At 47.2% G+C, this 27,802-nt stretch overlaps 1 protein-coding gene, 2 long non-coding RNA genes and 1 other non-coding gene across 7 annotated transcripts in view; 2 read left to right on the forward strand and 2 right to left on the reverse strand.

The window, feature by feature from the left end:
- Positions 1-11,040, forward strand: part of Mthfd1l (methylenetetrahydrofolate dehydrogenase (NADP+ dependent) 1 like) — a 184,621-nt gene extending 173,581 nt beyond the window's left edge. The window contains exons 27-28 of the mRNA XM_051164179.1: positions 3,157-3,278; positions 10,742-11,040. Of these exons, the coding sequence (XP_051020136.1) occupies positions 3,157-3,246 (90 nt within the window). The 3' untranslated portion in view covers positions 3,247-3,278; positions 10,742-11,040. The remainder of the gene's footprint in view (positions 1-3,156; positions 3,279-10,741) is intronic.
- On the reverse strand, positions 773-5,945 carry LOC127205042 (uncharacterized). 3 transcript variants are annotated; one of them, XR_007832577.1, is made up of 4 exons: positions 5,418-5,945; positions 4,415-4,464; positions 2,250-2,370; positions 773-1,156 (listed from the first exon to the last, which is right to left on the reverse strand). It is a non-coding gene; the product is annotated as an uncharacterized LOC127205042 (long non-coding RNA). The 3 variants fall into 3 exon arrangements; XR_007832578.1 differs by lacking the exon at positions 5,418-5,945 and adding an exon at positions 4,687-4,802 and having other exon boundaries at positions 4,415-4,642; XR_007832576.1 differs by lacking the exon at positions 4,415-4,464.
- Positions 6,812-20,100, reverse strand: LOC127205043 (uncharacterized). 2 transcript variants are annotated; one of them, XR_007832579.1, is made up of 4 exons: positions 19,937-20,100; positions 12,404-12,554; positions 9,566-9,705; positions 6,812-7,146 (listed from the first exon to the last, which is right to left on the reverse strand). It is a non-coding gene; the product is annotated as an uncharacterized LOC127205043 (long non-coding RNA). The 2 variants fall into 2 exon arrangements; XR_007832580.1 differs by lacking the exon at positions 6,812-7,146 and having other exon boundaries at positions 9,320-9,705.
- A 2,814-nt stretch (positions 20,101-22,914) lies between these two features.
- On the forward strand, positions 22,915-23,047 carry LOC127205454 (U8 small nucleolar RNA). Its single transcript, XR_007832661.1, has one exon. It is a non-coding gene; the product is annotated as a U8 small nucleolar RNA (small nucleolar RNA).
- The last annotated feature ends 4,755 nt before the right edge of the window (positions 23,048-27,802 follow it).

The raw sequence follows: 27,802 nt of genomic DNA on the forward strand, positions 1-27,802 counted from the left end.
GATTGCCTTCCTGTCTCTCTTCAGTTAATCTTTTTCCCTAGCAGCTGACATTTTCCAATGAGCGAGCCCACTGGACTCATGTATACAATGGGCCCCTGGCACGTGTTCCTTTCTACTTCCCCTATTTAGAAAATACCCCCCATTGGCAATTTACAGTCTCACTGAAAATCAAATTCCAAAATCAGGCATATGAAAACGGGAGGCCACATGTGACAGTGCACATCTGTAATCTCAGCACCCAGGAGATTGTTCAATTCACAAACATGAGGGAAACTAGGATTCAAGTGGGCTCTGGTGAGGCCTTGACAGCTGAAGCTGCTGGGGGCGGGGGGCGGGGGGCGGTGCGAGCAGGATCATTGCCCTGAGCAATTGTTAGCTAGTGTAGGGTTTCTTTAATGACGTGTCGTTGGCTTTTTTTTTTTTTAATGTCTGTACATTTTGTCTGCATGTATGACTGTGCACCACATACATGCCTGGTATGCATGGAGGCCAGAAGAGGGCATCAGATCCCCTGGAACTGGAGGCGTCAACAGTTGTGAGTCACCCAGGTCCTCAAGCTTGGCAGCCAGCCACCTTTACCACTGAGCCAACCCACCAGCCCTAATGTATGTTTCTAAACGTTGCTGATGGTGTGGTTTTGCATGGTCAGGAAAAAGTAGGGAGATTAGCTGTAGTTAAAATCAGGATCAGGAAGACAAAAAGCTTTCTTCAGCCTTTGCACAGGAATCCACTGATTTGGCACGTGACAAGTGCGTAGATTGAGCGGCTCCTCGTTTATTTTAAGCGGGAGAGTACACAGTTAGCAGGGAGCCGGACTGACCCCAGGCCTGTAGCCAGAGGTCAATTCCCAGGGGCTCTCCATTTTTCTTTCTTGCTTCCGTAGCACTGTATGGAATCTAGTCAGAGCACTGTACTCTTAATGGCCGTTTGTTCCTGGTGAAGAATGTGGTGCAAGCGGTTTAGTCTCGGTAGCCTGATTCCATTTTGTGCTTCCTCAGCAGGAGGCGTGGGCACGGCCTCTTGCTCTACAGAGCCCTGTCTGCTGTCCCTTAGCCCAAATAAGTCGTCTCGATTCTCAGAAGTGATTGCTGCATCGTCCGAAAGGAATGCGGGAATTTTGCCATTCCACTCTTGTCTCTCCTACTTGAATGATAAGCTGAAAATGGAAGAAAGGCATCTCTCATTTCCCAGTGCTTAATACCTTGGCTAGTCTTATGCCCCAATATTGTGACAGGATTAGAATAACCAGAAGACACTTGGCCACCCTCCTTTCAGTAGAGAACACAACCATAGTGAGAGAAACATAGATCCGTGCTAGGACCCTGCCTTTTAAGAAGGTAAGCTTTACAATAAAGCAGGTCCCCAGACACTAAATCAGGTGTCAGAGTGTGACTGCCCACCAGTGTGTGACAAATGGGGCCTTTATCCCCAGCTGCGCTCCAAGGTCTTGGTAGCCTGTGCTGCAGTCCTGTGTAGGTAGCTACGGTGTCCTACACCAGTTAGCACCATGTGCCATGCCTTCTAGCCCTGCCTCAGCCTCCCCACTACCACTCTCCACAGGGCAGGGAGTAGACAGTGAGGACTGCAGGAGACACTACGGGCCCCCCACCTGGCCAGCAGGTAAAGGAGAGGTGGTACTGGGGTATCAAGCTCTCCTGAGTTGCAGGTACCATGTGTGATATGATTTCTCAGGCGTGGTGTGTATCTATGTCCCATGGGGGACATGCTAGGGTCCCAAGCTCCCATCCGGAAGGGATACTATTGATTTTTTTTTCCACCAGGCTCCTAAGCTGCCACTGCTCCACAGCCCTGGCTAAGTGAGAAGCAGCCTTAAAACACAGAAGGCCAGGAGTGAGAACTGGATTCTACCTTATATTGTTCTCCCCAGAGAACCGCTGTGGGATGGGAGAAGCAGGCCCTCTCTTCAGGCCACTGAGTGCTTAGCCCATCACTGCTTCATCTTAGGAAGAATGTCTGGGGACAGGCAAGGCCTCTACATGACACAGGAGTCAATCTGAGCTCTGAAGAGCCAGAAACAGGGTTATCACCTCTGCCTACTGGACGGGTGCAGCTGGAAGAGGTGTGCCCTCTTAGAACACAACAGAAAATCCTGAGTCCTCGCCGCACAGATCCCGGGGGTAATGCAGTAATACGGTACCTGCATGCTCTTGATACACAGGGGACAAAATGACAGTGCTGAAGGGCTCAGCAAAGCAATAAAAAACCAGACTCCGCCCCCCAGCACTTACCTTTGTAACATAACCGTCTCTCACATTGTTGGACATGGTGGCCCATGCCTGTGATCTGAGGACTTGAGAAATTGTCACAGGAAGATCAGGAGTTCAAGGTCAGCCTGGGCCACATGAGACCCTATTTGAAAAAACAATGTGAGTTCAAGGTGGCAAACCATACCAAAAAAGCTATAAAATAAGGTGAAAGCGGTATCTATATCAGCAAGGGCTGGAAGCTCGGTGACGCTGTCATCCGTGTAAAATACAGAGTGCCACTCTGAGGTAGCGATAAGAAAACATGGAACATTCCGAGCAATGTGTATGGTACTATGACCTGAACAACCTTAAACGTGTAACTTCATAGCCTCCCCCACAGGACAGGCAAATAATAAAAATGCCCTGTCATGGAGGTTGCTAAGAGAATAAAACAGATAATTCACTCAGCTCTAGGCGCAGTGCAAAGCACCACTCATCACGGGAGTTCATGTTGGGAAAGCCAGGTGCCTACCATCTAGAGGGGCGGGTTCGCACTGTACCCACAAGCCTTTGCTTTGACAAAAAGTGCATAATGCTTCTGATGAGGAGGCAACTTCGGCCCTAGCCAGAGGGGTTGGCTTCAAGGTTCTGTATGCAGATTGAACTTAGAAGCGAAGCTCTGAAAATCACTACTGGCTGCTGTGTGCGGTGGGACCACAGGGGAGGGTGTACAGGCTTCATGTAGTGAGGAGGTGACATGTGCTTTCTGTATTTGGTTTCCTCGCAGAGTAAAGGCAGGGGTCAAACTGACAGGGCCGCCTGTGTCCATAACCTAACGTTATATGGGGCTGTCAAGAATTGTGTGCTTGGTTTATGTCAAGCGGACCGTGCGGTGATTAATCACTCAATAGACTCTGCTCACGAGCAATGGCTTTGTTCTCCCTTCCAGATGAGCACGATGCCAGGACTGCCCACTCGCCCCTGCTTTTATGATATAGACCTCGACACAGAAACAGAGCAAGTCAAAGGCTTGTTCTAACAGAAAGGGAACTCTCGCAGGACCTGAGCCAGGTAGGTTACTGTGGTTCGAGTCTTGTCAGCTCAAACGCTGTATTACACGTTGGTTTGCTCATTGTTTGTTATACACATGACCAAATAAGTGAATCATTTCCTAGGTCACTACAAGTTCATACCTGATAGCTTCCTATGACTTGGGTCCCCAAGCTGGATTAGGTCCAACTGAAGTTTGATCATGAAGTTGAACAGGATTGCAGTGCCTCTGGTTGTAGTCAAGGCTGGTGTCTGCCTTCATTTGCCCTGAGTGGTGGCGCACGCCTTTAATCCCAGTACTCAGGGAAGCAGAGTCAGGCAGATAAATGCGAGTTCGAGGCCAGCCTGGTCTACAAAGCGAGTCCAGGACAGCCAAAGCTTCACAGAGAAACCCTGTCTGAAACAAACAAAGAGACTACCTAACTTCCTACTGCATTACCCCTCATCTTGGTATAGAGTCGTAGGGGAGTCTCAGGTTCATTTTCCAGAGTGGCCATAACAAAATACCATGCATTTGGGTGGATTAGAGCAGAGCTGTGTCCTGCCATCCTACAGGCTGGAAGTTCAGGGTCAAGGTGTCCACTGAGCAGGTGTCCTGCTCCCTCTGAGGGATGTCATGGCACATGCCCCACCATATAGTTCTGTCCCCGCCATCTCTGCCCCTTTGGTCACTGAGCTTTCTCCTTCTGTACCCTTGTCTTCCTGAGTTCTCTTGTTGTCCCTTTTCTTGTTTAGTTTCTATGTTGTGTTCAGAGAGATTTTGTTTTTGGATGAGAACTCACTAAGTAGTTCAGGCTGGTCTTGAACTCACAATCCTCACCCTCCCAAGCTAAAAAGTATCCACCACCACATGCAGCACTTTGTTTTCTTCTAAGGACCCAGGCACATTAGATTCAGGCTCAGGTTAAAGACATCAGTTGGTGGGTCGGTGGGTTAGAAACAGGTTTCTGTGTTGCCCTGGCTATCCCTAAAACTCCTACCATAGGCCAGACTGACCTCAAACTCAGAAACCCACCTGTCTCTGCCCCCGCCCCCAGTTGCTGAAATTAAAGGTGTGTACCACCACCACTGCCAGGCCTTAAAGACGTCATCTGCCAAAGACCCCATTTCCAAATGCAGTCACTGTCACAGGTGTCCAGGGATAGGGTCCCACATACCTTTAGGGGAACACAATTCAGCTCTTGGCTGTGGTTGGGTTCTTCTTCCTCTGGAAAGACACAGAGACAGGCAACAGGTCTTCCTTGTGACACAGGAATATTAGAACACTTTCTAGATTCTGGCCCTCTCTAATTAAGATGGAGAGTTTTCCTCTATGCTTTTTAGGCCACACAGAGCTAAGGGATGTGGGCCTCATTACTGTCTGTCCTATGGGGTTGAAGCAATACCTGCTGGCTCTGCCCCTGGCTGCCTGTATAAAGAAAATGATCACACTTCTAATCTCTCTGCCTGCAGAAGCTGTAAAGGCGTGGGGGTTCCCTTCATATCCTACATGTCAATGTGTCCTCACCACGTTCCCGTGGCCCAGTCTTCCCCCAAACTTTCAATCCTTCCTCATCCCACAACCCTCCTCCCCACTCACCCTTGCTCTGGGCCTTTGGGTGGCTTCATTGAACCTGAATACACTTCAACACCTCTGTGTTGGAAGCCTAACCGGGATTCAAAAGTCCCATTTCCTTTGGTTCTGGCATAATAGCTAACAGTTTTATGAGGTTGGAGGAGACCGTGTTTGGGGTTACGCTCCTGCTTGTGGAAATGTGAGAACTACCTCAGACAGTATCCTCAGGAGTTATCCAGAGTTGTGCTGTTTGCTTATTTTAGATGGGGTCTCCCAGCGACCTGCAGCTTGTCCAGGAAGCTAGGCTGGGTGGCCAGGGAGCCCCAGGGATCTTCCTGTGTCCACCTCCCCCACCCCTGGATTACAAACACATTCCATTATACCTGGAAATTACTGTCTGTAGTTTCTGAGGACTGAACTCAGACCCTCATGCTGGCTAGCAAGCACCTTACTAATTGAGCTGTATCCCAAGCTCCCTTGGTGTTTTGGGTTTGGCAGGTTCTTTGCTTGGTTTTGATTTTGACTTTTTTTTCTACAAGTTTTTTTTCTTTTCCTTTTTTAAATTAAACAATTATTATCTAAGCTGGTCGTGGTGGAGAGCACACCTTTAATTCCAGCACTCAGGAGGTAGGTGGGTCTTCATGAATTCGAGGCCAGCCTGGTGCAAAAGGTAAGAGGCCACTTAATGGACTCATATTCAAGTGAATTGGGTAAATGCGATGGGGTGGACTTTAGGTGCCTCTGTGTTTGTTGCTGAGACGTGGGAACTAGTATGACTCTCAGCCATGTGTTTTATCTTCCTCACCCTGGGAAAAGAAAGCCCCCACAAATGAAATCAGATGAGTAGTTTAACAAAGGAATCCATGGGTTTAACCTTTGATAACGGTGCTATTTTGGTCTTTTGTCGTGGCTCTTGGAGTTTCCAGCTAGGCCTTGGGAAAAATAACAGCATTGTTCCTTTTAAACCAAGAGTTGAACCTTGTCCTAACTGATTTTTCACATCAAGAATCCTATATGGTAGCCGGGCATGGTGGCACACGCCTTTAATCCCAGCACTCGGGAGGCAGAAGCAGGTGGATCACTGTAAGTTTAAGGCTAGCCTGGTCTACAAAGCAAGTCTAGGACAGCCAAGGCTACACTACACAGAGAAACCCTGTCTCGAAAACACATACCATTTAGGACTCCTTTGTGTGTGTGTGTATCTGTCATTTGTCTCCATAAATGTGTACAAATCCCTTATCTCTAATGAATATAATATTTTTCCCAGACTTTTGATCAGTTTTCATTTGAAGTCATATGAGCCCAGTTATCCTTTAATTATTGCAGATAAAATAGAGGTAATGCCAGGGGCATGCCTTTGCTATACCAGTGCATACACCTAAATATATTTGTAACTTGTCACCTGTGTGATCCCTGGCAAGCATCCTTCCAGATTTTAACTGGAAGATGAAGCAATCCAGGAATGATGGCTCTAGCACTTTGGAGGCAGGAGGATCAGGAGTTCTAGGTCACCCTGGGCTATACAGACCCTATCTAAAATAAGTAGCTCAACAGGACAAAGGACTGAGTGGTGGTTCCCAGCACCCATATGGGAGGGGCTCACAACCACTTGTAACTCTAGCTCCAGGGGGTCTGCTGCCCTCTTGTAGATGGAGACAGACACACACACACACACTCAATCTTAAATATATAATTTAAAATGGAGTAGAGTTCTGTGGTAATGACCATCTGACATACTAAATACTGTGCACTGCTGGTCCTAGCACCCACACCAAGTGTTATCCTAGGAAACTTTAGAGGCTTCAGGAAGGTCAGACCTCCCCATGTGGTCACGGAGGGGTGGTGGCTGAGGGCACTCTGATCTTAACAGCTAGCACGTATCGTTTTGCCACGCCAGCCAACTAGCATGGAGAGATCCAACCAGTGAGGCACTGTGTTCCAGGGCTGTGACAACACAGACCCAGAGAGGTCAATACAGTGCACAGCTAATGGCTACAGAAGCCAAGATCCAACCCAGATTAGCCAGCTCAGTGTGACACAGCCCTTACACCGCATTCCCTGCATGAACTTAGGCCCATTCCAAAAGATAGTATCAGCTGGTGAATGAACATGGGCTGTTTCTAAAATAACCGAAGTACTTGGGTACTCAACTCAAAGCGCTAAGTTTGTTGAAAGTCAGTGTAAAAGGGCTCGAGTGTGGTGGGGTGGCCTCTTACCTCACCCTTTCCCTGAATGGCATGGCTTCTCAGTTATCCAAGGCTGCTGTTTTGTGAAATGTCTGAATACCATTCTAGGCTTGCTGGGCAGTAGTTCAAAACCCATCATTTGACCCTGCTGGAACAATTGAAAAGGGATCTGGTGTCCTCAGATAAAAGCTTTTTACAAATAACCAGCTCTCTCCTTGGCTCCCATGTGCTGTGCCTGTAAACATGTTTCCCGTTTCCCATGAGTCTCCAGTGTGGCAGTCCAGGGCCACTTCTATCAGTATCCAGTGGTCAGTGACTGGTGAAGATGCATAAATTAAAAAATGGTCCATCTTGGACAGTGCTCCAGCCTCAAAAATGTGCTCCCTTTGTGTTTTCACACTTGACTGCCGCAGCAACAGGGTGTAGATCATTCTAAACCCTCAGCTGCAGCGTGGCAAAGTCACCCCCCTGCATGGGATATGGTGGGACCCGTGGTGGGGACTCACACCTGTGAAGAAGGGACTCTATGTCTTAATTTCCTCCCGCCCCTTTCTCGCCTTTCCTGCCTCCCTCACTTTCCCTCCAGGAAACATTGTGAGACTGGATGTGAACGTGAGATCCAAGGAGTCACCAGGCCTTGAGCACAGCCAGCCGCACCCCCCCACTCTCCACACCCCACACCCCGGCCCGCGTGGTCCTAAGACTTCCCAGAGGCTCTTTTGCTATTGTTCGCATGAGCTGTGTGACTCATTCTGTTGGATGTCACTAAATAGAAATCTTTCAGATGAGTGTTGGCCTCGTGAAATCCATCCTGTGCTTCAGTCTTGTGCTTCAAGGTGTTCGTGTTTCACAGGGAGGGAGGGGTGTGGTGCCCCCCCCCCCCTTCTTCTGGATTCCCAGTCTCAGCCTCTGACATATTTCTGAGCCTCTGGCTGATCCCTACAATAAATTCCAACAACCTCCTAAAGCAGCATTCGCTGTGCAGTGTTTAATACGCACTGGGATCCACTCTGGTCCCGCCGTAAATGCTAGTGTCTTGCCAGAAGTGTCCTTTCTAGAGCTGCACCCATAGAAAGAAAACACCATCGCAGCTCATTTCTTCCCTGCTGTACCTTTAGGGCAGGACGTTTCCAAAACACTTACTGATTAGGAAGTACTCTTGAATCAGGGGGCCGAATGCATGCCTTTCCCTGCATGGACCTGGTCAACCCCGACTCCTACACCCAAGGGGAGCCCACGGTAACACCTCAGCTCCACAGTTTGGGTTTTGAAGTGTTATCTTTTGCTCCACCACTGCAGTGAGCACACACTTACTCTTTTTGCTCTTCCAGGCAGGGATCCAAGAACATAGCAGTCCTTTCTGGCATCTAACCAGATGACTAAGTCTTCCATATCTAGGTTAGGTACCAACTATAACCTTCTTAATTCCCCCTTGAGAGGAAAATTGGGGCAAAGTACAATTACTAAAATGGGATATTTCATATATATTTTGGACTAGAGGGGTAGCCTAATGGAGGAAGACCTTGCATAGCATAAGCAAGGGTCCCAGGTCCAGTTTCCAACATCTCGGGACGGGGAGTATTTTATATATTCATCTTCTAAACTATGCTCCCAGTGGATACACTTCCATGGTTGTTTCTCCTTGTAGAATTATTATATAATAATTCTCCTTTTTGCTTACTTGTTTTTGGTTTTTCAAGACAAGGTTTCTCTATGTAGCCCTGGCCGTCCTTGAACTCTCTTTGTAGGCCAGGCTGGCCTCAAATTCACAGTGATCTGCCTGCCTCTGCCTCCCAAGTGCTGGGATTAAAGGCATGTGCCACCATGCCTGGCTGTGTTTGTTTGTTTTGGTTTTTCAAGACAGGGTTTCTCTGTGTAGCCTTGGCTATCCTGGACTTGCTTTGTCGACCAGACTGGCCTCGAATTCATATCGATCCGCCTGCCTCTGCCTCCCAAGTGCTGGGATTAAAGGCGTGCACCACCATGCCTGGCTTACGGAGTTTTTCTGTATAGAGCCCTGGCTGTCCTAGAACTTGACTTGTCGACCAGGCTGGCCACAAACTCACAAAGATCCTCCCGCCTCTGCCTCCAGAAGACAGGGGGTAAAGGTGTGCACCACTAGGCCTGACTAATAATAATTCTTTTTTACATTTTTACCTTAGATGTTGCCCCACCCTCATTTCCATGTTTTTGCCAACCATCAGCTTTCTTTTCATGTGGGACCATGTCATGTTGTGATGAGGCAGGAAGGTTGCAAGTCCAGGCCTGGGCTACACACCGATCCCATGAAGAGAAAAAGGAATGTGGACCACAGACTCCTCTATACACAAAACCACAGGGCTCAAGGGCAGTTGCTTGCCAACTGGTCTCCCATTTCTCAACGCAGCAACCAAGAAATTCTTAAGGCACAAAGGCCATCTCCAACCCTCTGCCCAGCAATGTCTTCCCTCTCCAGGAGTCACTGGTCACTACAGCAAAGCTGCTGTGTCCCTGAGGAAAGAGCCAGAGGCTTGACCAGCCAGCCCTCTTAACGTGACATGTTTTCTTTCTGTTTGTGTTTGTTATACTTGCTGCGTTTCTGGTTTCTGTGTACTCCCCACTTGGACTCTGATGTTGGAGGGTATTTGAAGTTCTGTCTTCCTCTCCGTCGCTGTCTTCTGTCTTAAAATTGCCCGGGAATCTCCCTGTCTGCAGACTGTGCAGTTATCTGTGGGAGGCAAAGCGAACTCTTTTGGCCCTCAGATAAATCCCTCCGTGTATAAACTCAGATGAAAGGCTACACACTGGCATTTACATTTTTCCTGGAGTGGAAACGTGTTTTCTTCTGGGACTTGGATGTTTTGCTTTAGTTATTGTTTTTCAAATGTAGTCTGATCACTTTCTCTTTCTAAAAGATTGCAGAGAGCTGGGCCTGTGGTGTGTGTAGCAACTTCAAGGCCAGCCCGGGTTAGACAAAACCCTACCAAAAGTAATGAATAAATTTTTAAAAGTTAGAGAATTCAACATCTGCCAAAAATGATATTTTTTTGGTGAGAAGACAACGTCCCAGGTCCGAAGTCTTTTCCTTTGTATATTTGTCCCAAGTGTATTCTTAGGACTTGCTCGCTGTGCTCTCTATATTAAACAGGAACAGAAAGCCAAGACAGCTAGTGTTACTCTAAAAACCTTTAACAGTCCCAGCATCCTACATACTATACAGATGCAAAATCTGTAAGTCATGGGAATTCTGGGAAGTCTTGGGAAGTGCAGAGGCCGCCTTGCAGGACAGCACTGACTTGTGGTTGTGGAGTGCAATACATCTGATTCTCGTTGTGTGTTTGGGGGTTTGTGTTGACTTGGGGTACACTTCTATATGCACTTGTACATGCATGTGTGTGGAGGCTAGAAGACAGCTTGGGATCTAATTCTTGAGGTGCTAGACCAGTTTCCCACAGTCGGTCACTGGACAAGAGCACACACACTAAAGTAGGCAAGGCTGGCTGGGCAGGGAGCCCCAGGGATCCGCCTGTCTCTGCCCCGAGTCTCATTTCTCACAGGAAACACCCCACACAAGAATCCCTGGCTTGCTTGGGAACAGAGCCATTATCTCCACTGCTCGGTTTTCTTTAAAACTATTGACACAAATAAGAGTTTAACAGCAGAGGAAGAGACGACCTAGCCTTGAGACTTCCCCCACCCTTACCCGCACCCCCTGTTTTTCAGGCTTTTCAAACAGAAAATATCTCCTTGTCTTTTTGCCGCAGTTGGAGAAGGAAATGAATTTTGAAATCTGCTTGTTATGCAATGCTGGAGAAAGTCTGAGGCCAAAGAAAGAGCGCTTCCTCGCGCAAGATGGATCCTGTTTCCAGCTGAGCGCTGTTCAACAACAGGAGGACCTGGGCCACATCTGGAAGATGCGACGTTACTCTTGCTTCCTATCTTTTACACCATTTCTGCTGCCTACACTTTGGAGGGTTTATTTTATGGTGACGGATGAGGGGATTGCAAGAGTGTGAACCAAAAGTTAATGTTTTCCTCTATGGCATTTCCTGGAACTTCATTTTTTTTTTTTTCCTTCTTTTTCTCACTTGGGTTGGGGATGGGATGTCAGACCTCGGCACTCTGCTGCCAAGCTGTACGCTTTATTTTTGTCATCGAACTGAAAAAATAAACGTTTCTAGAAAACCACGCTAGCAGTGTTCAGTGTCCAGTACAGCCGCTCTCCGGATGTCACTGGCCATGTGAAGCCGGTGGCTTGTCTCCCGGCAGATTTGTGGAGGAAATTGCAAGCGTGTTTGGAGCTTTATAAATGACAGGAAAGCAGTCACACAGAGAGGAGTGTCTGGGCAACTGAGCTCTTTTGACTGTGGAAAGCCAGCAGGTCTCTTGGAACAAGGTACACTATCTATCCACAGTGACCTTTAGGTCCCAGTCAAATCTCTTACCTAACACAAGCTTGCAAGTTCTTTCCGCCATGAATCGGTTTCAATGGCCATTCAGCTTTCTGGGCCCACAGGGGTAGGAGAATGCCCCTTAAAGGTCCAGTGTGTGACAAATGTTTTTCCTGTGGCCCAACTGATTGCCGAGTAGAGAATGTCCTGTGACCACCAGCTCCCGACTTTTTGACCCTTCCTTGTCCCCCTTCTCCCGCTTACAATAATAAAAAATTATGTAAACGTTAAACAAAACCAAGGATTCAGAAAACAAACAATAAGTAATTGTCCTCTAATCGGTGTAAGTAAAATTGTCACCATAAATATCCTAAATATCCCGAGGCACATCCTGCAGGGTCCTTCCTGTATGCCCTTAATGGTACCCATTCCAGTGACCCAGCTCAGCTCATAATGTGTCCTTATGTACAAGTTAGCTTGTTCCAAAACACTGTTTGAAGACCACAAAGCCCGCTCAGAGAGCCTTTCCCGAGTATGATTTTTTTGCCTTGCGATGCTAAGGTGCCCTTCCTCACCTCTGCCCTTTCCTGGGGAGTCTACCTCTTCATAGTCACTTACCCTTTCTTCTCAAGAGTTACACCTATATAATCATACGTTCTCCACGGAATGCACTCAGAAAGCAGGAGCTCGCGGTGAGCTCACGTTTAAGGAGTCCCAGTCATGGGCTCCCTGCCACAGCCACCACCGTATGGCCACCTGCTGTCATGCCATTCCCCACTGCGTGGACTTTGTTGCCTTAAACCAAAAGCCAAAACAAGTCCTTTCCCTCAATGCCTTTGTCAGAAATCAGCTGCACAGGGCAACAGAAGTAACTAACCCAATCTCCGATCTAGGAAAACAGTTTGGAGTCTTGTTCAAGAGCTAAGCAAAACACCCATAATTCACCAGTTTCCTAAAGGCAGGTTAGTGGCCACAGGCCTGCACAAACCAATACTGGACACTAAACTGCCTGTTCCTGCAGGGCCAGATCCTCACCTCTTGTCAACTGTTGGTGGGGTGTTGTAATGGGCACTCCAAGTTCGAAACAGAAGGCATGCATGTAAAACAGACGTAGAGATGGACTTTCCAAGGAGCCATTCAAGATGACTGAGGGGCCCTTCCTTAACATCTGTTGGGCATTTGCTTCCTGAAACGGAAGAAGGAAAAGACTTCACAGGTTGCAATGAGCCCACAGTTGAGCCTTCAGGGTGAAAACAAAATCAAATCCTTAGCTGTGCTGCCCTCCTGTGATCTCAGCCCTGGCATCTGGGTCATCCCATTCTTCCTCTGTGCTACTTAAGCCCTAGGTGGACAGCTCCCCAGGTCCAGTGTGACGCCTCTGAGTCCAAGGTCATGAGTACTGTTTTAGCTACAGTGTTCTACTCGATGAGGCAACAGTAATGGGCCAGGCCCAGGGTACTCAAGCTAAGTTTGCCCCATATGTGGTAGGTGAACATAGATAATCTCTCTGGGCTATTAATAGTAGGAACCCCCCACACACACAAGCACTTGGGCTAATTTTTGCATTTACACAGCATTTACGATTTATGGTTCTAAGACCATCTTCATCAGAATTACCTGAGACCCTTGTTAAAGGTGAAGCTTCTGCTGGGGGTGGGGCTCAGCTCAAAATGTGTCATTCTGGAAGCTGTGGAAAAGAAGTTCTCAGGAGGTAGAGATAGGAGGATCAGGAGTTCAAGGTCACCTTCAGCTACACAGCAAGTTTAAGGCTATCCTGGGCTACATGAGACTGACTCAAAAAAAAAAATCTTTTTTAATGAACCTTTCCTATTTTGTTTTGTGGTCCATCCGATTCTGAGGTTGCTCCTGCGGGATTTTTAACACCTTTACTTGGTGATTATTTTCCAAGCTAAAGATTAAGAATTAACCTGACCTCCACTTTTGCATCATCACTGAGCCAGCACAATGCTAAACACACAGGAGGTTTAAATAAATACTCCTTGAAAGGTTGAATGATCACGGATGGCAGCCATCTCTGGCCCAGTGCCACCTCACTGATAAGTGTCCCTTCTATAGCCCTGTCTACTCCACCTTCCTCTTCAGAGCCAACTAACTCAGCTGATACCCCCCCCCCAATGCTTTTCTTCCCCAGGCTCTCAAGTCCCCCCCTCCCCAAGTTTAATTCTTTTGCATGTTTTTGACATAGAGGCTCACTATGTAGCCCAGGCTAGCCTTGTAACTTGAGATGCCTCTGCCCCTGCCTCCTAGGACTGGCCACACCCAGCTCCCAGTTTATTTGTGTGACCTCTTAGTAAAGGTTCATTTGATAGCAATGGGGAGATGAGGTCATAGGAGTCCCATGGCTTCCATCCCCCAAAACTTGTCTAACAAGCCACCAAGAGCTGAGTACCCACTCAGACAAGACATCAACACAGCTTGGAGGATAAGGGGGATAAGAAAGGTTTGATGAGGGGCTCCCCAGAAATGGCTCTAGAAGCCATGAAGATGGGCAGCGGGAGCTCTCTTGAAGAGTAGAGGCTGGATCTGCACACAAGGCTTTGTGCCTACCTGCCAACGGGTTCCCTCCAGGTTTTGAGTTCATATCATAAAAATCACATTCTGAGCCAGGCATGGTGGCACAAGCCTTTATTCCCAGCACTTGGGAGGCAGAGGCAAGTGGATGGATCTCTGTGAGTTCGAGGCCAGCCTGGTCTACAAAGTGAGTCCAGGACTGCCAGGCCTATACTGAGAAACCCTGTCTCAGGAAGAAAAAAAAAAATCACATTCTGATTAGGCTTTCCTAAACAGTCTAGCCGGAGCCTCTTGAGCAGCTTTAAAGATCCAAGATTTGTTGTCACATACTCGTCACATGATTAAGATGGCTAAAGGCAGGTTTGTTCCAAAAATGGCCGGTGCCCCATCTCTGTGTTTTGGGACAATCCAGCTCAGAGGAGGCCAGTGGGAGTGCTCTGCCCTTGTCTGAGGTTACAGTGTTTATGTAACAAATCAGCCCAACTTAAATATTTCTCATTGCTCGGTCAGGGCTGCAGACCTCTGCCCAGCACATCACCATGAATGTCGTGTGTTTATGCAGCCCCGTGTGCGCATCTATGTTTATGCAAAAGGACCCCGAGAGTTCAAAGCTGGTTAATATTTTTCAAGCATACATCATGTTGCTTGTATGTTCTGCTATAAAGATGACAAAGAGACAATTTCTCAAAACCACCGGGCTGGTCTCTCTGTAAGTGTACTTAAGAGCAGAGCCATTTAGTGAATGTGTGTTTGGCAAAGTCTCACAATTAAGGAATTTTTCTTCCTCCCTAATTGCCCGAGTCCTGATTATTCTGCTCTAACTCAGTCTCCTGATGAGCCCCCGCCTTGATAGAGACAGTGTGTACCAGACAAAGAGCAGAGACAGACACGGTGAGGGAACGCGCAGGCTCTCCTGGGTTCAGGGCAAGCCAACTAGAGAAATGCTTTCCAATTTCAGAGTGGAGTTTGTAGCCAAAGGAGTTTACAGGGACCAAGGGGAAGGAAGAGTGTCCTACATAAGGGCCCCTCCTGTGGGTTTGAGATGGGACACTTAGGGCCTTGCTTGAAATTTTCAATTCCCAGACTATCAAGTACTCCCTGCCCCCAAACTCAAAATGTGAGTGCAGGGATTATTCCCAAGGCCAAAAGAAAAAAATTTTTAATTATTCATGCCACGTAGCTCGTCATTAGAACAGATAATCAAAGTAACTGTAATAAACAGAAGCGACAGAAGGACTCATCCACAACAAACTACAGATGGACAGAAAAACCCACTTAAGTGCTAAGTAACTATGGAGGTGAGGAGCCAAGGATGGTGGGAGGCCATGGGGGGGGGAGTGCTCAACTGGGGCAAGGCAGGAAGCAGCAGGGGGTGGGTGTGGTCTGCCCAGGGCATGGGCGTGGTCTATCTGGAGGGACCCCCTAGCAGAGCAGGAGGTCGCTAGTGCAAGCCAAGGATCCAAGCATGTGCAGGGAGGAAAGCATTTGCGGAGGACCCTGGTTTCGACAGTTCGGAACTCTGGGAGGCAGAAGTGACGGACAGCCTCTTGACAAAGCCTCTTGACAAAAAGCAAGTGTGCACAGCCTGGGCGAGCAGCTGTACTGCAGAGCTGTGCAAAAGAATGGCTGCCCTCGCTCTGGCTCTGCCCTGTAGATAGATGTTGCCTGTTGACTTTGTGTTTCAAATCAACAGTACAGAGAATGGAGAGAGAGAGAGAGAAAGAGAGAGAGAGAGAGAGAGAGAGAGAGAGAGAGAGAATGTGTGTGTGTGTGTGTGTGCGCGCGCGCGCACACGCGCGCGTTTGGTGTTCGTTTGTTTGTTTTTTAAGACAGGGTTTCTCTGTGTAGCCCTGGCTATCCTGGAACTCACTCTGTAGACCAGGCTGGCCTCTATAGCGGGGGCCTGCCAGTGGTTTAAAGAATGACACAGAGGCTTATTGATGTTTAAAAGCTTAGGCAGTTAGCTGGGCAGGCTCTCAGCTATCTCATCTAAATTAACCCAACTATTCTGGCCCACATCCTCCTAAGTGGCCAGCTCTACTTCTGTCCACTTCTGTGTTGCTGGCAAATCTCCAGTCTGCTTTCTCCCAGAGACACTCTTTCCCCCTCTCCACATGGAAGTTCCACCCTCTCTTTCTGCCTTAGCCATTGGCCGTCGGCTCTTTATTGAAACCAATCAAACCCAATTCTAGATTGCCTTTGGCAGGTGAGAGAAGATGCATGTTTACATAATATGAGGCCATGGCTCTCCACCCGTACAGAATTAACAATTGAATATACAGAGACCTTCACACAGTTCATCCCAACAGGGCTCCAGAGATCTGCCTCCTGAGTGCTGGGATTAAAAGCCTGTGCCACCACTGCCTGGCTGACTGAAAAAAAAAAAAAAATTTTTTTTTAAAATATTTTTTAAAGCAAATTTGTACCACATTGTTAAAAGAATTATTTTTTCATAGATAGAAGTCATTAAGTCCACTAGATAAATGTTAGCTACAGCTACTCCTGTGATGTAATTGCTCCACTACTTACAGGTGGGAGGGGAGGGTCAGGGAGGACAAGGGAAGACTAAGTAAGTCAGGGGGAGGGGAGGGAGCACCGGAGAAGGCTGGATTGGGGTTTGAACCCAGAGCCTCATATGTGCTCGGCAAGCATGTACCATTAAACTACCTGCTCAACAACAAAAAGCCAGTTGTCTAAGGTGCTAGATTTGTCTGACATGTCGAGCTGGTCACTGTGCATCAAAATGGAGGGCCATACTGTACACCGTAACAAGTATGATGGTTAATTAAAAGTAAAATTCTGCCAGGCAGTGATGGCACAGGCCTTTAATTCTAGTGCTTGGCTGGATCTCTCTGAGTTCCAGGCCAACCTGGTCTACAGAGCAAGTTCCAGGACAGCTAAGACTACACAGAGAAACTCTATCTCAGAACAACTTTTTTATGTTGTGTGTGTGTGTGTGTGTGTGTGTGTGTGTGTGTGTGTGACTATATATATATATGTTCTTACAAACAGTTATTTCCTATAGTGAGTGGCTTGGGAACAGAAAGATACTTTGGCTAAGGTTTGGGATTCTCCTATTAACAGAAAGTTAAAAATAGGGTTGGGTTAGGCATAGCAGCACAGGCCAGTAAATCCTAGCATGTGGGAGTTTAAATCAAGAGACTGGAAAGGCCAAGGCCAACCTGAGCAAGAAAAAAGGTAGAAAGGAAGGAAGGACGGGGGAAGAGAGGGAAGGGGAGGAAAGAGGAGAGTAAGGGAGGGGAGAGGAAGGGAGGGGAGGGAGGGAGGGAAGGAAGGAAAGAGAGGAAGAAGGAAATTAAGAAAAAAAAAAAAGAAAGCAAGCTCAAAGTAGCCATTTAGTACCCATGTTTTAAGGGTAAAAGAACACTGTGGCCCTCCAACTTCCCAGCCTCACCCAGAACCTTTGCCCACAGTGTGTTCCCATTCAACACAGGAAAATAACCAAGAAAAAGAATCCCCATTGTAAGCCAGCAAATTAAGCAGACAGCCTGAAAGTGAATGCCCAGGATTAGCCAGTGGTCATGATCCCTCCAGAAGGGCAAATCAAAACTAAAGGCTGAGCTTTTAAAGCCTTTCAAGTGGGAGCAGAGCCTCGGGCAGCCCAGAGACTGTACAGCAGCAGCAGTCTGCAGGGAGAGCTCAGGCCTGCACCCACTAACAGGAAGGAAGAAGTAAGCTACGCACATGGGCAGCTACTTCCTTAGTGCCTTTTAATAATAGTAAATAGTACTGACAGATAACATTACTGAGAGATAACCTGTCAAGAACCAGTGCAGACATTTTGCACTTATTATTTAAGGAATTAAATACGAGGTTCTTTTTTCCCAGTTTATAGTTAAGGAAACTGAGGGGCTAAGGAGACACGCCCCAGACACCACAAGTGACACTTGTGGGACTCAGCGGGGTCTCTCTGACTCTAGAGCCATGCTCAACACCACTGAGCACTTCAGCCTGGATCCAGGATTGGGTAAACCTGTGTTCAGGGAGACGAAAGTCAAGTCGAAAGTCCACTAAGGTGCTTGGACCAGGACCAGCCCAGCAGCTTCCAGTGGGAGCTGAAAAGCTGAAAGACAGAAACCACCTCTAGACAGATGATTTGGAGGCCTAACTATTAAAACATGGAAGTTAGGTATGCTGACATACACGGCTGAGACAGGAGGATGGCTGTGAACGTGAAGCCTCAGTGTATAATATAGTGTGCTACCAGGATTATGTACTAAACAAAGGCGGAAAATAAAAGGTACCACAGTGTGACCTGCAGCACCCCCTAGTTGGTGCACCCCCCAATGAACAAGGCTGTAGACCACCACATAGCATCTACCAGGAACAGGCTCCAGCCCCAGCACTGGAAAAAATAAAATCTTTAGAGGCAGGCGTGGTGGCACATGCCTTTAATCCCAGCACTCGGGAGGCAGAGGCAGGTGGACTGATGTAAGTTTGAGGCCAGTCTGGTCTACAAAGCAAGTCCAGGACAGTCAAGGCTACACAAAGGAACACTGTCTCGAAAAAAAAAAACAAAAACAATAACAATAACAATAACAAAAAAAATATTTTTAAAAATATGTTTAAAGGACTAACCACAGGCTTATACAGGATCTCTCTCTGTAGCCCTGGCTAGCCCAGAAGTCATGATGTAGACCAGGCTGACCTTGCAGTCACGGAGAACCACCTGCCTCTGCTCCCAGAGTGCTGGGATTCAGGGGCTCACTACTTCCTACTCCCACAAAAACCCACTATGATCAACAAATCCATTTCTCCATGCTTAGCAGTGTAGTTTCTGGGATTTCAATAACCTTGGTTCTGTCTATGGGGTCCTACTCAAGCTAATGAAGTCACCTTGAGCGTTTGCATCACTGTCCTGGTCTGCAGTACCTCCTTTACAAAAGGAGCAATGGCTGCGCTGTTTCTGGTAGCTCTGACTACTTTAGAGTCAACAGCAACTGCCAATTGCTGGATGTCTAATTCGTGCCAGGGATTCTGCTATATGTCACTCACAAAGGCCCTGTGACTGTGATATGAATAGCCTCCTCTGAGACACAGGAAGCCAGGCCCAGAGAAAATTCAGTGGCTTTCCCATGAGCAGCAATCAAGTGGGTGAGGTGGGCTCTGAGGGAACCCTCCCCACATAGCATACCTCCTGGTCGCTTGCTCATATAACAGGAAGGCGACCAGAACCAACCCAATCACAGGCTTTTAGTTTGGAAACGCAACCAGCCTGATGCCACAAAGTCTAAAGCGAGCAGCAATCTCTCCTGTGCTTCATGTCCTGTTGAGCAACAGATAATCAACTCCCTTCGGGCATGAAGCGGGATAGGGCGAGCCTGTGTGCCTGTGGGGCTCTTTCTAAGCCAGATCTGCAGCATAGACGACATTATTTTACGCTAAGCAAACTAAAACACCCGTCCCAAGATCAGGAACTACAGTATTTCAATCTAATGAAGGTACATATAAGGAAATGGGCTTGTCTGGATTAGGCTTACTCGTGTCCCCACCATGGATGCAGTCGAGACATGACTCGGCCCTGAAGCAGACATCAGCTGATTTTCGGGCATGCGATGAAGGTCCTTGGGCCTTCAAATATTCTCTAACTCTATTTTCAACCTGTCACCCCAGCAACAGAGATGGCGAGAGAAGGATCCGGAGTTCAAGGACAGCCCCAGCTGCGTTGTGAATTCCAGGCCAGCCTGGGCTATGTGAGACCCTATCACAAACAAAGCAACAGTCTCTTAGAGTAGTAGCAGCCAGTGTTACAACAGTGGGAAAGGAGTAGTTTAGGGTACAGTAGGGAAGCAGCCTGAATACAAACAGGAACCAAGCACTGCCCTGCCCCATACCCTAGTGCACCCCTCACCCCAGCACTGAACTGGTCAAAACTCATGAGAACTCAAAGGGAAATTTGACCAATTGTAGTAGATACTCTACCAATGCGTGCGTGCACACACGCTTACTTTTCTCTTTTTTCTCTCTCCGTTTTTGAGGCTGGACCCCATAGTCTCAAATGGGGCTCGAACTCACTGTGTAGCTCAGGCTGCCTCAGATTTGCAGCAGTCCTCCCTGAGAAGACCACCGCACACTGTAAGAGCAAAGGACACAGATGCAGCTCCAGGCGTGGCCCTGCTTTGGGAAGCGCAAGTTTTTCTTTGCTGTACAGCTGAGTTCTGTAGGAAGGTGCCCCTCAGTACAGTGGCTTCATGGATGAGTCTTAGATGAGCCTTAAGAATCAAAGCTAGCAGTCTGGCAGCATGAGGGAAGATAGGATTACAAATGTGTGCTGTAAACCAAGCACAGTGGTTTACACCTTTAAATCCAGCACCCAGGAGGCAGAAGCAGGTGGGATCTCTTGAGTTTCAGGCCAGCCTGGTTTACAGAGTGAGTTCCAGGACAGCCAAGGCTAGACAGAGAGACCCTGTCTCAAAAAAGATAAGGGAAAAAAGAAAGGAAGGAAGGAAGGAAGGAAGGAAGGAAGAAAAGGAGTGCTGTAGCCTGATTTCAGAGAGCCTAGGGTCAGATGGGGTCACTAGGGTACTCTAGAACCATTTTTCTGCAAAGATTACAATCATGGCCCCGAAGAGGATGGATTAGAGAAAGGTGAACAAAGAGGGATGGAGACCAATAGGGAGAGAAATGGTCCAGGTGAGAAGTGTCCTCAGTCTAGACAATGGCATTTGTTTCCATCCCTGAGGCAGCTGCCTGGACCATCTGTCCATTTTTGTTTCTGGCTGATTATAAAATCAGCTAAGACCCAAAAACTTGGGAGTCTCTACCATGAACAGACTGAATATACTACTGGAGTTTTTATTTGGTCTTTTTGTTTGTTGTAGTCCTGAGACTCCTTAGTGTTTTGAGACAGGGTCTTACTTAGTTTTCCAGGCTGTCCTGAAACTCCCTCTGTAACCCAGACAATCCTCAAAGCTGCAATCCTCCTGCATCAGGGTCCCAGGGACCTGGGATTATAGGTGTATGCCACCAGGCCCAGTGTATAGCTTTTTTAAAATATCCATTTGATACATAGTTTTGCATTTGTGAAAATAAACATACCACTAAAAAAAGTTCGCCTTAACACTGTACTTAGGAAACACGGGGCTGTAACGTTTTATAAAGCATTGATTTTGCTCCTAAGCACCATAATTTCCCTCCTACAGTTTACTGGATTTGTTTCTGCTCTTTCACTCAAACATGTGACATTGGTCCTTCTGTCCTTTGGGGACTTGGCTTGACCCTTAGCATAAGACAAAAATATCAGTGAGCAAACAGTGTCCCTGGCTCTCTGGAAAATATGGCCGGTGGTTGAGCTACACTTCAGAAGTCTGAGAAAAATCATAGGCGATGGGGATCAACACAGAAATCCCTAGAATATGATAAAAATTCGCATGGGAGTTTGTTTTCTCTTGAAATGAGAAATTGCTCTGGGGTAGTGATCTGCAGCCACAGGGTGCAATGAATCAGCTGTAAATTGTTGCCTGTGTTAGGTTAGAGCGCCCATGGGTGACCCTGGCCCCTGGGGCCGGGTTCTGTCTGACTTGAGACCATCACTCATCCCTTTGAACTTTTGTTACCTGTGTTACATGGTTAGAGTGCCGTGGGTGATCCTGGCCCCTGAGATGGGGCTTCTGTCTGGCCTGAGGCTCTCGTTCATTCCTTTGAACTTCAGTGTCTCAGAGCAAGAGTGGTCACGAGCAGACACACCGTGGTGGCAACGCAATCAGGTGCTGGCCATATGCTCAGCCAAGACAAGAGAGCCTGTCCTGTCCTTTCACCTGGCCCTTTAGAAGGCCCAGTGACAATGACGACTTCCAGTTTAGCTTGCTCTTACATTGCTTTACTTGAATTCTAACCAAGTTGTATAAACATACCTCGGCTTTACACGTTTGCTATTCTTTCTAAAGTGGCTCCTCCTCCTCCTTTTTTTTTTTTTTTTTTTTTTTCCTCCTTGAAACAAACTTTTAAGTCTAGACTTTGTCAGGTTGATACATGAGTTTGGGGACTGTTTATACTGAAACCATATACACATTCCAGAAGCCTGCCTTGGTACTGACTGGAAACTAAGATAATGAGCCTTGGACTCATACGGAGACACCGAGGGACCTTATACCTGCAAAGCCCTGATGTCGAAAACCCTTCTCTGCTGCTAAAAAGAGGCACAGAGAGATAGCTCAAAACTCATATAGCTGCCATAAAGAAGACAGGTTTTAGAGAGATCAACTCTAGATCAATGTGGGAGAAAATGTCTCAGGATATAAATTTCTCCACGGTGACGCAGGCTGAGTGATCTCTGCACACCAACCTCCCTCTCTAGGGAAGGAAATAATTGATAGGCCATCTTCAAGAAAAATGCGTGGAAGGAAAGAACATGAATTCAGTCCAAATGGGAGAGTATTTTCCTCGCACTCAGGAAGCTCCGGCCTATGACATGTGTAAGTGCGGTATAAGTGCAGGTAACCTCAGCATCTAGAAGGCACCGGATGCCCCGGATCTGAAGTTACAGGCGGTTATGAGTCACCCACTGTGGGTGCTGGGAACTGAACTCCAGGTCCTCTGCAAGAGCATCAGTTGCTCCTAACTGCTGAGACAACCCCCAGAGAATACATTTCTAAGCTTTGAAACAGACAGATCACGCTCATTAAATCGGTGCCAAGCGGCTGCTGCTTTCTAGCGCAGCAGAAAACAAACCTGATGTTTGCTCTGCCAACCTGCCACAGACTGCAGCTATTGAGAGAGGTCCCCCAAAATTCAGACCTGATGTAATTATGCAGGATGTATATGCACATGAGAACCCCATCGATCCTAAGGCACGGTGGTGCCTATGCATCCCAAACAAGCCTGATCACCTATCCACTGTGGTGAGCGCCTGTAACCCCAGCATTCTGGAGGCCAAGCCTGGAGGAACACAAGTTCAAGGCTAGCCAGGGCCTCATCTCAAACAAACGCACACCTCATATAGACTAACATCTGACAAGGTCCAGAAGCTGTGCCTTCAACAAAAAGCAAAGTGTACGTCATATGGGACAATCCTTAAATGCCCCTCCTTTAAGAAGGCAGACTGGAGCGTGATGGTTAGGGTTGCCTTGATCCGTGACTATGACTGTCTAATCAGGGCTTGGAACACCTTGACTGCTCTTACCTGGTTCTTCTGTGAAAAGAGAAATTATGTATACAATTTTACACACACACACACAGACAGACACACACACACACACATACACACACACACACCATATCAGTGAATTTCTTCCTTTCGGACTACCAAATAGTTAGACTATAAACAGTGCTTTTCTGATTTTTTTTTTTTCCTGCTAATTGCCAACTCATATTCTGGCCGATTCATACTCCGCCTGCCCAGCATCCAATTCTCTTTTTCTGGAGACCATTCCATAGTGATCCTTCGGGAAACCACATTCCTACCCTGCAGTGACGCTGGCAGGACAAATCCATCAATCCCAGCACTTGGGTGGCAGAGGCAGGAGGATCTCTGAGTTCAAGGCCAGCCTGATCTACAGAGCAAGTTCCAGGATGGCCAGGGCTACACAGAGAAACCTTGTCTCAAAAAAAATGAAAACAAAACCAAAGAGGTGTGGATCTGCCAGTCACTAGCATTGTGCTAAGAATAGAAATGTCAGTCAAATCGGGCTAACATAAGCCAATCTTAAGCCTTTGGTGGTGGCAGGGGGTGGAGAATTGAGGGATAGTAGGCACTTCATATCTGTGGGTTTCACAACCAGAGATTCAAACAAGCACGGATTAAAAAAAAAAAGAGAAAGAGAAAGAGAAATGAGTGCACCTGAGCATGCACAAACAATGTGCTTTGCGTTCACACTTTCTGAGATGTGATCTGAAGATTTAAAGAACCAGAGAGGATATGACAGATGATGTGTAAGTAAGTGTGATGCCTTTGATACAAGGGACATGAGTGTCTGCAGATCTGGCCATCCTGGGACTGCCCGGAAGCCAGCCCCATGGAGAGCAAAGGCAGGTGTTTTGTCTCTGAGGCTGCTGGCTTAGTGGGAAATAAGCCTGCATTTGCCAGGTACCACCTGGTGAGAGACATCCCTCCGCGACCCCCACCCCCAATGGAGCCAGCAGAAGACAGAGGAAAGTGAAAGATTGGGGATGGAGGGGAGGGGAGGAGAAGAAGCCATGCCCTGAGGACATTTGTTTAAACCTCTGGATTCAATCAGGACTAAACCAAATCGTTCCCAAAGCTTTTCAGTTCCTGAGCCAATCCACACTATTGCCAGACTTGGCTTATGTTTCTGTCATCCGTTACCTCAAGAGACTTAAAATTAGAATAGAAGCCAAGCTGCCATAGCACATTATAAAAGCCCACCCTGGGGTGGGGGGCTGGCATCATGCCAGAGGTCTGGCTTAGTGGGCTTAGACAAACCTATGAAAAAGAGTCAACTTGGTGATAGCTTTGTTTTGGGTTTTGGTTTAGGTTTTTTCAAGGCCAGGGATCAAGGTCAGGGCTTCATACATGTATGCCCGGCAAATGCTTTGCCATTGAACTATGTATCCAGACCAACTCTGAGCCTGTCTGATTCATGCCTTAATTATTGTCTTGACAATTGGGCTTCTAAAAATATGGTTTGCTGGTGCCTAGGACTATAGCTCAGCTGGGAGAATATTTCCTGAGCACACAGGATGCCCAGGGCTCTGTCCTCAGCACCGGATACACCAAGGATGGTGGAGGAGCACATCTGTAAAGCACTTCAAAAGTGGAAAGGGAGTATCTGGGGTTCAAGGTGAGCCTCAACTACATGGTAAGTTTGAGCTCAGCTTGAGTGATGTGAGATCCCGTCTATTTTTTTTTTTTAATGGGTTTCTTTACAATGGGGAGGGATCATGGGTGTTTGGGAGTTTGGTCTGCTTGGTGATTTCGGTGACGTGTACTTGCATCCAACAGGTGGCTACTGTTTCCTAAATATTGTTCCTTCTGATTTGACTTTGTAAATGTACACTAACAAAGCACACACCATCTTGGGTGAATTGAAGTTGGATCCAGACTTGCTCCAATCTCGCATCGTGACAGCACTGAAGTCTCCGTTTGAGACAAAGTGTGAGGAACCTTAAGATATCATCTCATACTGGGGTCTAAGGGCACTGGTGGACAGTATGAAACATTTAGAAGTGTTTCCAGACCGCAGGGCTTCCAAATTCCCTTTAAGCATGCATATTTATCCTGTAGCCAGTTAGATCAATGGTTCTCAACCTATGGGTCTCAACCCCTCTGGGGGGTCAAAACTTTTCATAGCTATCAGATATGCTGCATATCAATTATGTAAATTACTGTTCATAACAGTAACAGAATTACAGTTATGAGGCAGCAACAAAAATAATTTTATGGCTGGGGGTCACCACAACATGAGAAACAGTATTAAAGGGTTGCACCATTACAAGGTTGAGAACCACTGAGTTAGGTAGAGCCTGCCGCCCTGATACAGTAACCCACTAATTGGGGCGTCTAAGTACACTGCTAGGTGGTGGGGGTTGCAGGAAACAGACATGGCTAGACGAATGCATTTTTTTAACTGCCCTACTCTACACACCAGAGCACATTCTCTGCAGCTTAAAGCTGGGAGACAATTCCATTGCTGTGTAGTTCATGAAATATTCAGCATTACAGGTCTGCTGCAGGACCAGCTCCTCAGAAACACTCTTTTCAAGCGGCAGAGTGATGTGGTTGGCTTCACATTGTGGAAAGATCATTTTTGATGCTACCCCGGGGGATGAGCCAGGGGAGAGCAAATGGGCCAGAAAGGCAAGATTTAGGACAAGCCATTCGATAAGTGACAAGGGTGGAGGATGTCAGATTACAGCGAAGGTCCCTGAGGGACACTTGATCAGAGTGGAGTGCCGAGAGTAGATTGAGTGTTGGTCCCTCAAAAGATACATTTACCTGGAATCGGTTGGATGTGGCCTTATGTGGGAAAAGATGTTCACAGATGCAATTAAGTTAAACATCTTGACATGAAGTCATTCTGCTTTAACCGTGCGTCCTCACAAGAGACAAGAGAAACGCAGACTCGTGCAGAGGGGAACGCTGTGAAAGGGGAGGGAATACTTGGAAGCAAACTAACAGAGGAGAAGATGGGGGCTCAACCACTTTTGCAGGACTCATAACCCTGCTAACAGCTTACATGAGGACTAAGGGCATGAATGAGGTTGTCCTAAAAAGGAAAGGGCTACAATCACAGACAACGCCAAAGGAAAGAGTGAGTGGATGTGAAAGAGCCAAGGAAGGAAACAGAAGAGCTAGGGATGTCTCAGAAGCCAAGAGGAGGCAAGGCTGTCAAAGGTGAATACACCAGCAGCAAAAGAAGAGAGAAAGAGATGTACAACACACACACACATACACACACACACACACACACGCATCCACTGGGTTTGGTCACTTGATGCTGATTTGGGAAGTTGGCAGGAGCTGCTGGATGGAGTGATGGCATGAAGCAACTGCCGATATAGGATGGTGCCTGCCCTACTTTGTTTTCTATGACTGTGATAAACACCATGACCAAAAGCTGCTTGGGGAGGAAAGGGTTTGCTTGGTTTACATCCCTGATCACAGTCCATCAAACAGGGAAGTCAGGGTAGGAACTCAGAGCAGAAACTCAAGGCAGGAACCTGGAGGCAGGAATTGAACCAGGGACTATGGAGGATGTTGCTTACTGCCTTGCTCTCCACGGCCTGATCAGCTTGCTTTCCTATAAAACCCAGGACCATCCGCCTAGGGATAAAGCCAACTACAATGGACTGAACCCTCCCATATCAATCACTAAGGAAATCTCCTTACAGACTCGCCTACAGGCTGAACAGAGAGAACCAATTCTTCATTTTTAAGTTCTCTCCTCCCAGATGACTCTAGGTTTCTCAAGTTGACAAGAAAACCTAACCAGCACAAGGTGCAATGGAACAGGCTGCAAAGACAAAACACTCATGAACTGAGGCATAAGCTTGAAGAGGGGCCAGTCTGGGAGGTAGAAGGACCACTTGAGAATGTTACTTGGAGACTTAACTTTTTAAAAAAGATTTGTTGATTTATAGTGTATACAGTATTCTGCATGTGTGCCTACATGCCAGAAGAGGACACCAGATCACTGTATCGATGGTTGTGAGCCACCATGTGGTTGCTAGGAATTTAACTCAGGACCTCTGAAAGAGCAACCAGTGCTCTTAACCTCTGAGCCATCATGCATGATGGTGCACACCTTTAATCCCAGCACTTGGGAGACGGAGGTGGGCAGATCTCTCTGAGTTCGAGGCCAGCCTGGTCTACAAAGCAAGTCCAGAACAGGCAAGGCTATGTGTAGAAACCCTGTCTTGAAAAACAAACAAACAAAACAAACAAAAAACAAAAAAACTGTGTATGTAGACAAGTTGGGATAGTAATAGTTTGGAATCAGAAGAGGACAGGCAGGAAGTTGGAAGTATATACAATGAATGGTCTTATTTTTCACACAAGACGCAAGAATGTGTTTGTTTCCTAAGGCTGCTATAAGAAAGCACCACAAAGCTGGGAGGCAGAGGCAGGAGGATCCCTGTGAGTTCAAGGCCAGCCTGGTTTACAAAGGGAGTCCAGAAGAGCCAAGGGTGCATGTAGACACCTTGTGTTGGAGAGAGAGAGAGAGAGAGAGAGAGAGAGAGAGAGAGAGAGAGAGAGAGAGAGAAACGAACCACAAATGGTGTTATTGACAGCCACAGGAATGTATTCTCTCACAGAGAGAGAGAGAGAGAGAGAGAGAGACAAACCGGAACTTCCTCTGTACTCTCGTAGAAGAGTCCTTTTTCTCTTCCAGCCTCTAGTGACCTCAGCACTCTTTGACTTGTGGCCAGCACTCTAACCTTTGTCTCTTTGCTCACTTTTCCCCTCTCTATCTCTGCTTTTTC

The sequence above is a fragment of the Acomys russatus genome, chromosome 21 (genome assembly GCF_903995435.1).
Source record: "Acomys russatus chromosome 21, mAcoRus1.1, whole genome shotgun sequence".
Classification (NCBI taxonomy): Eukaryota; Metazoa; Chordata; class Mammalia; order Rodentia; family Muridae; genus Acomys; species Acomys russatus.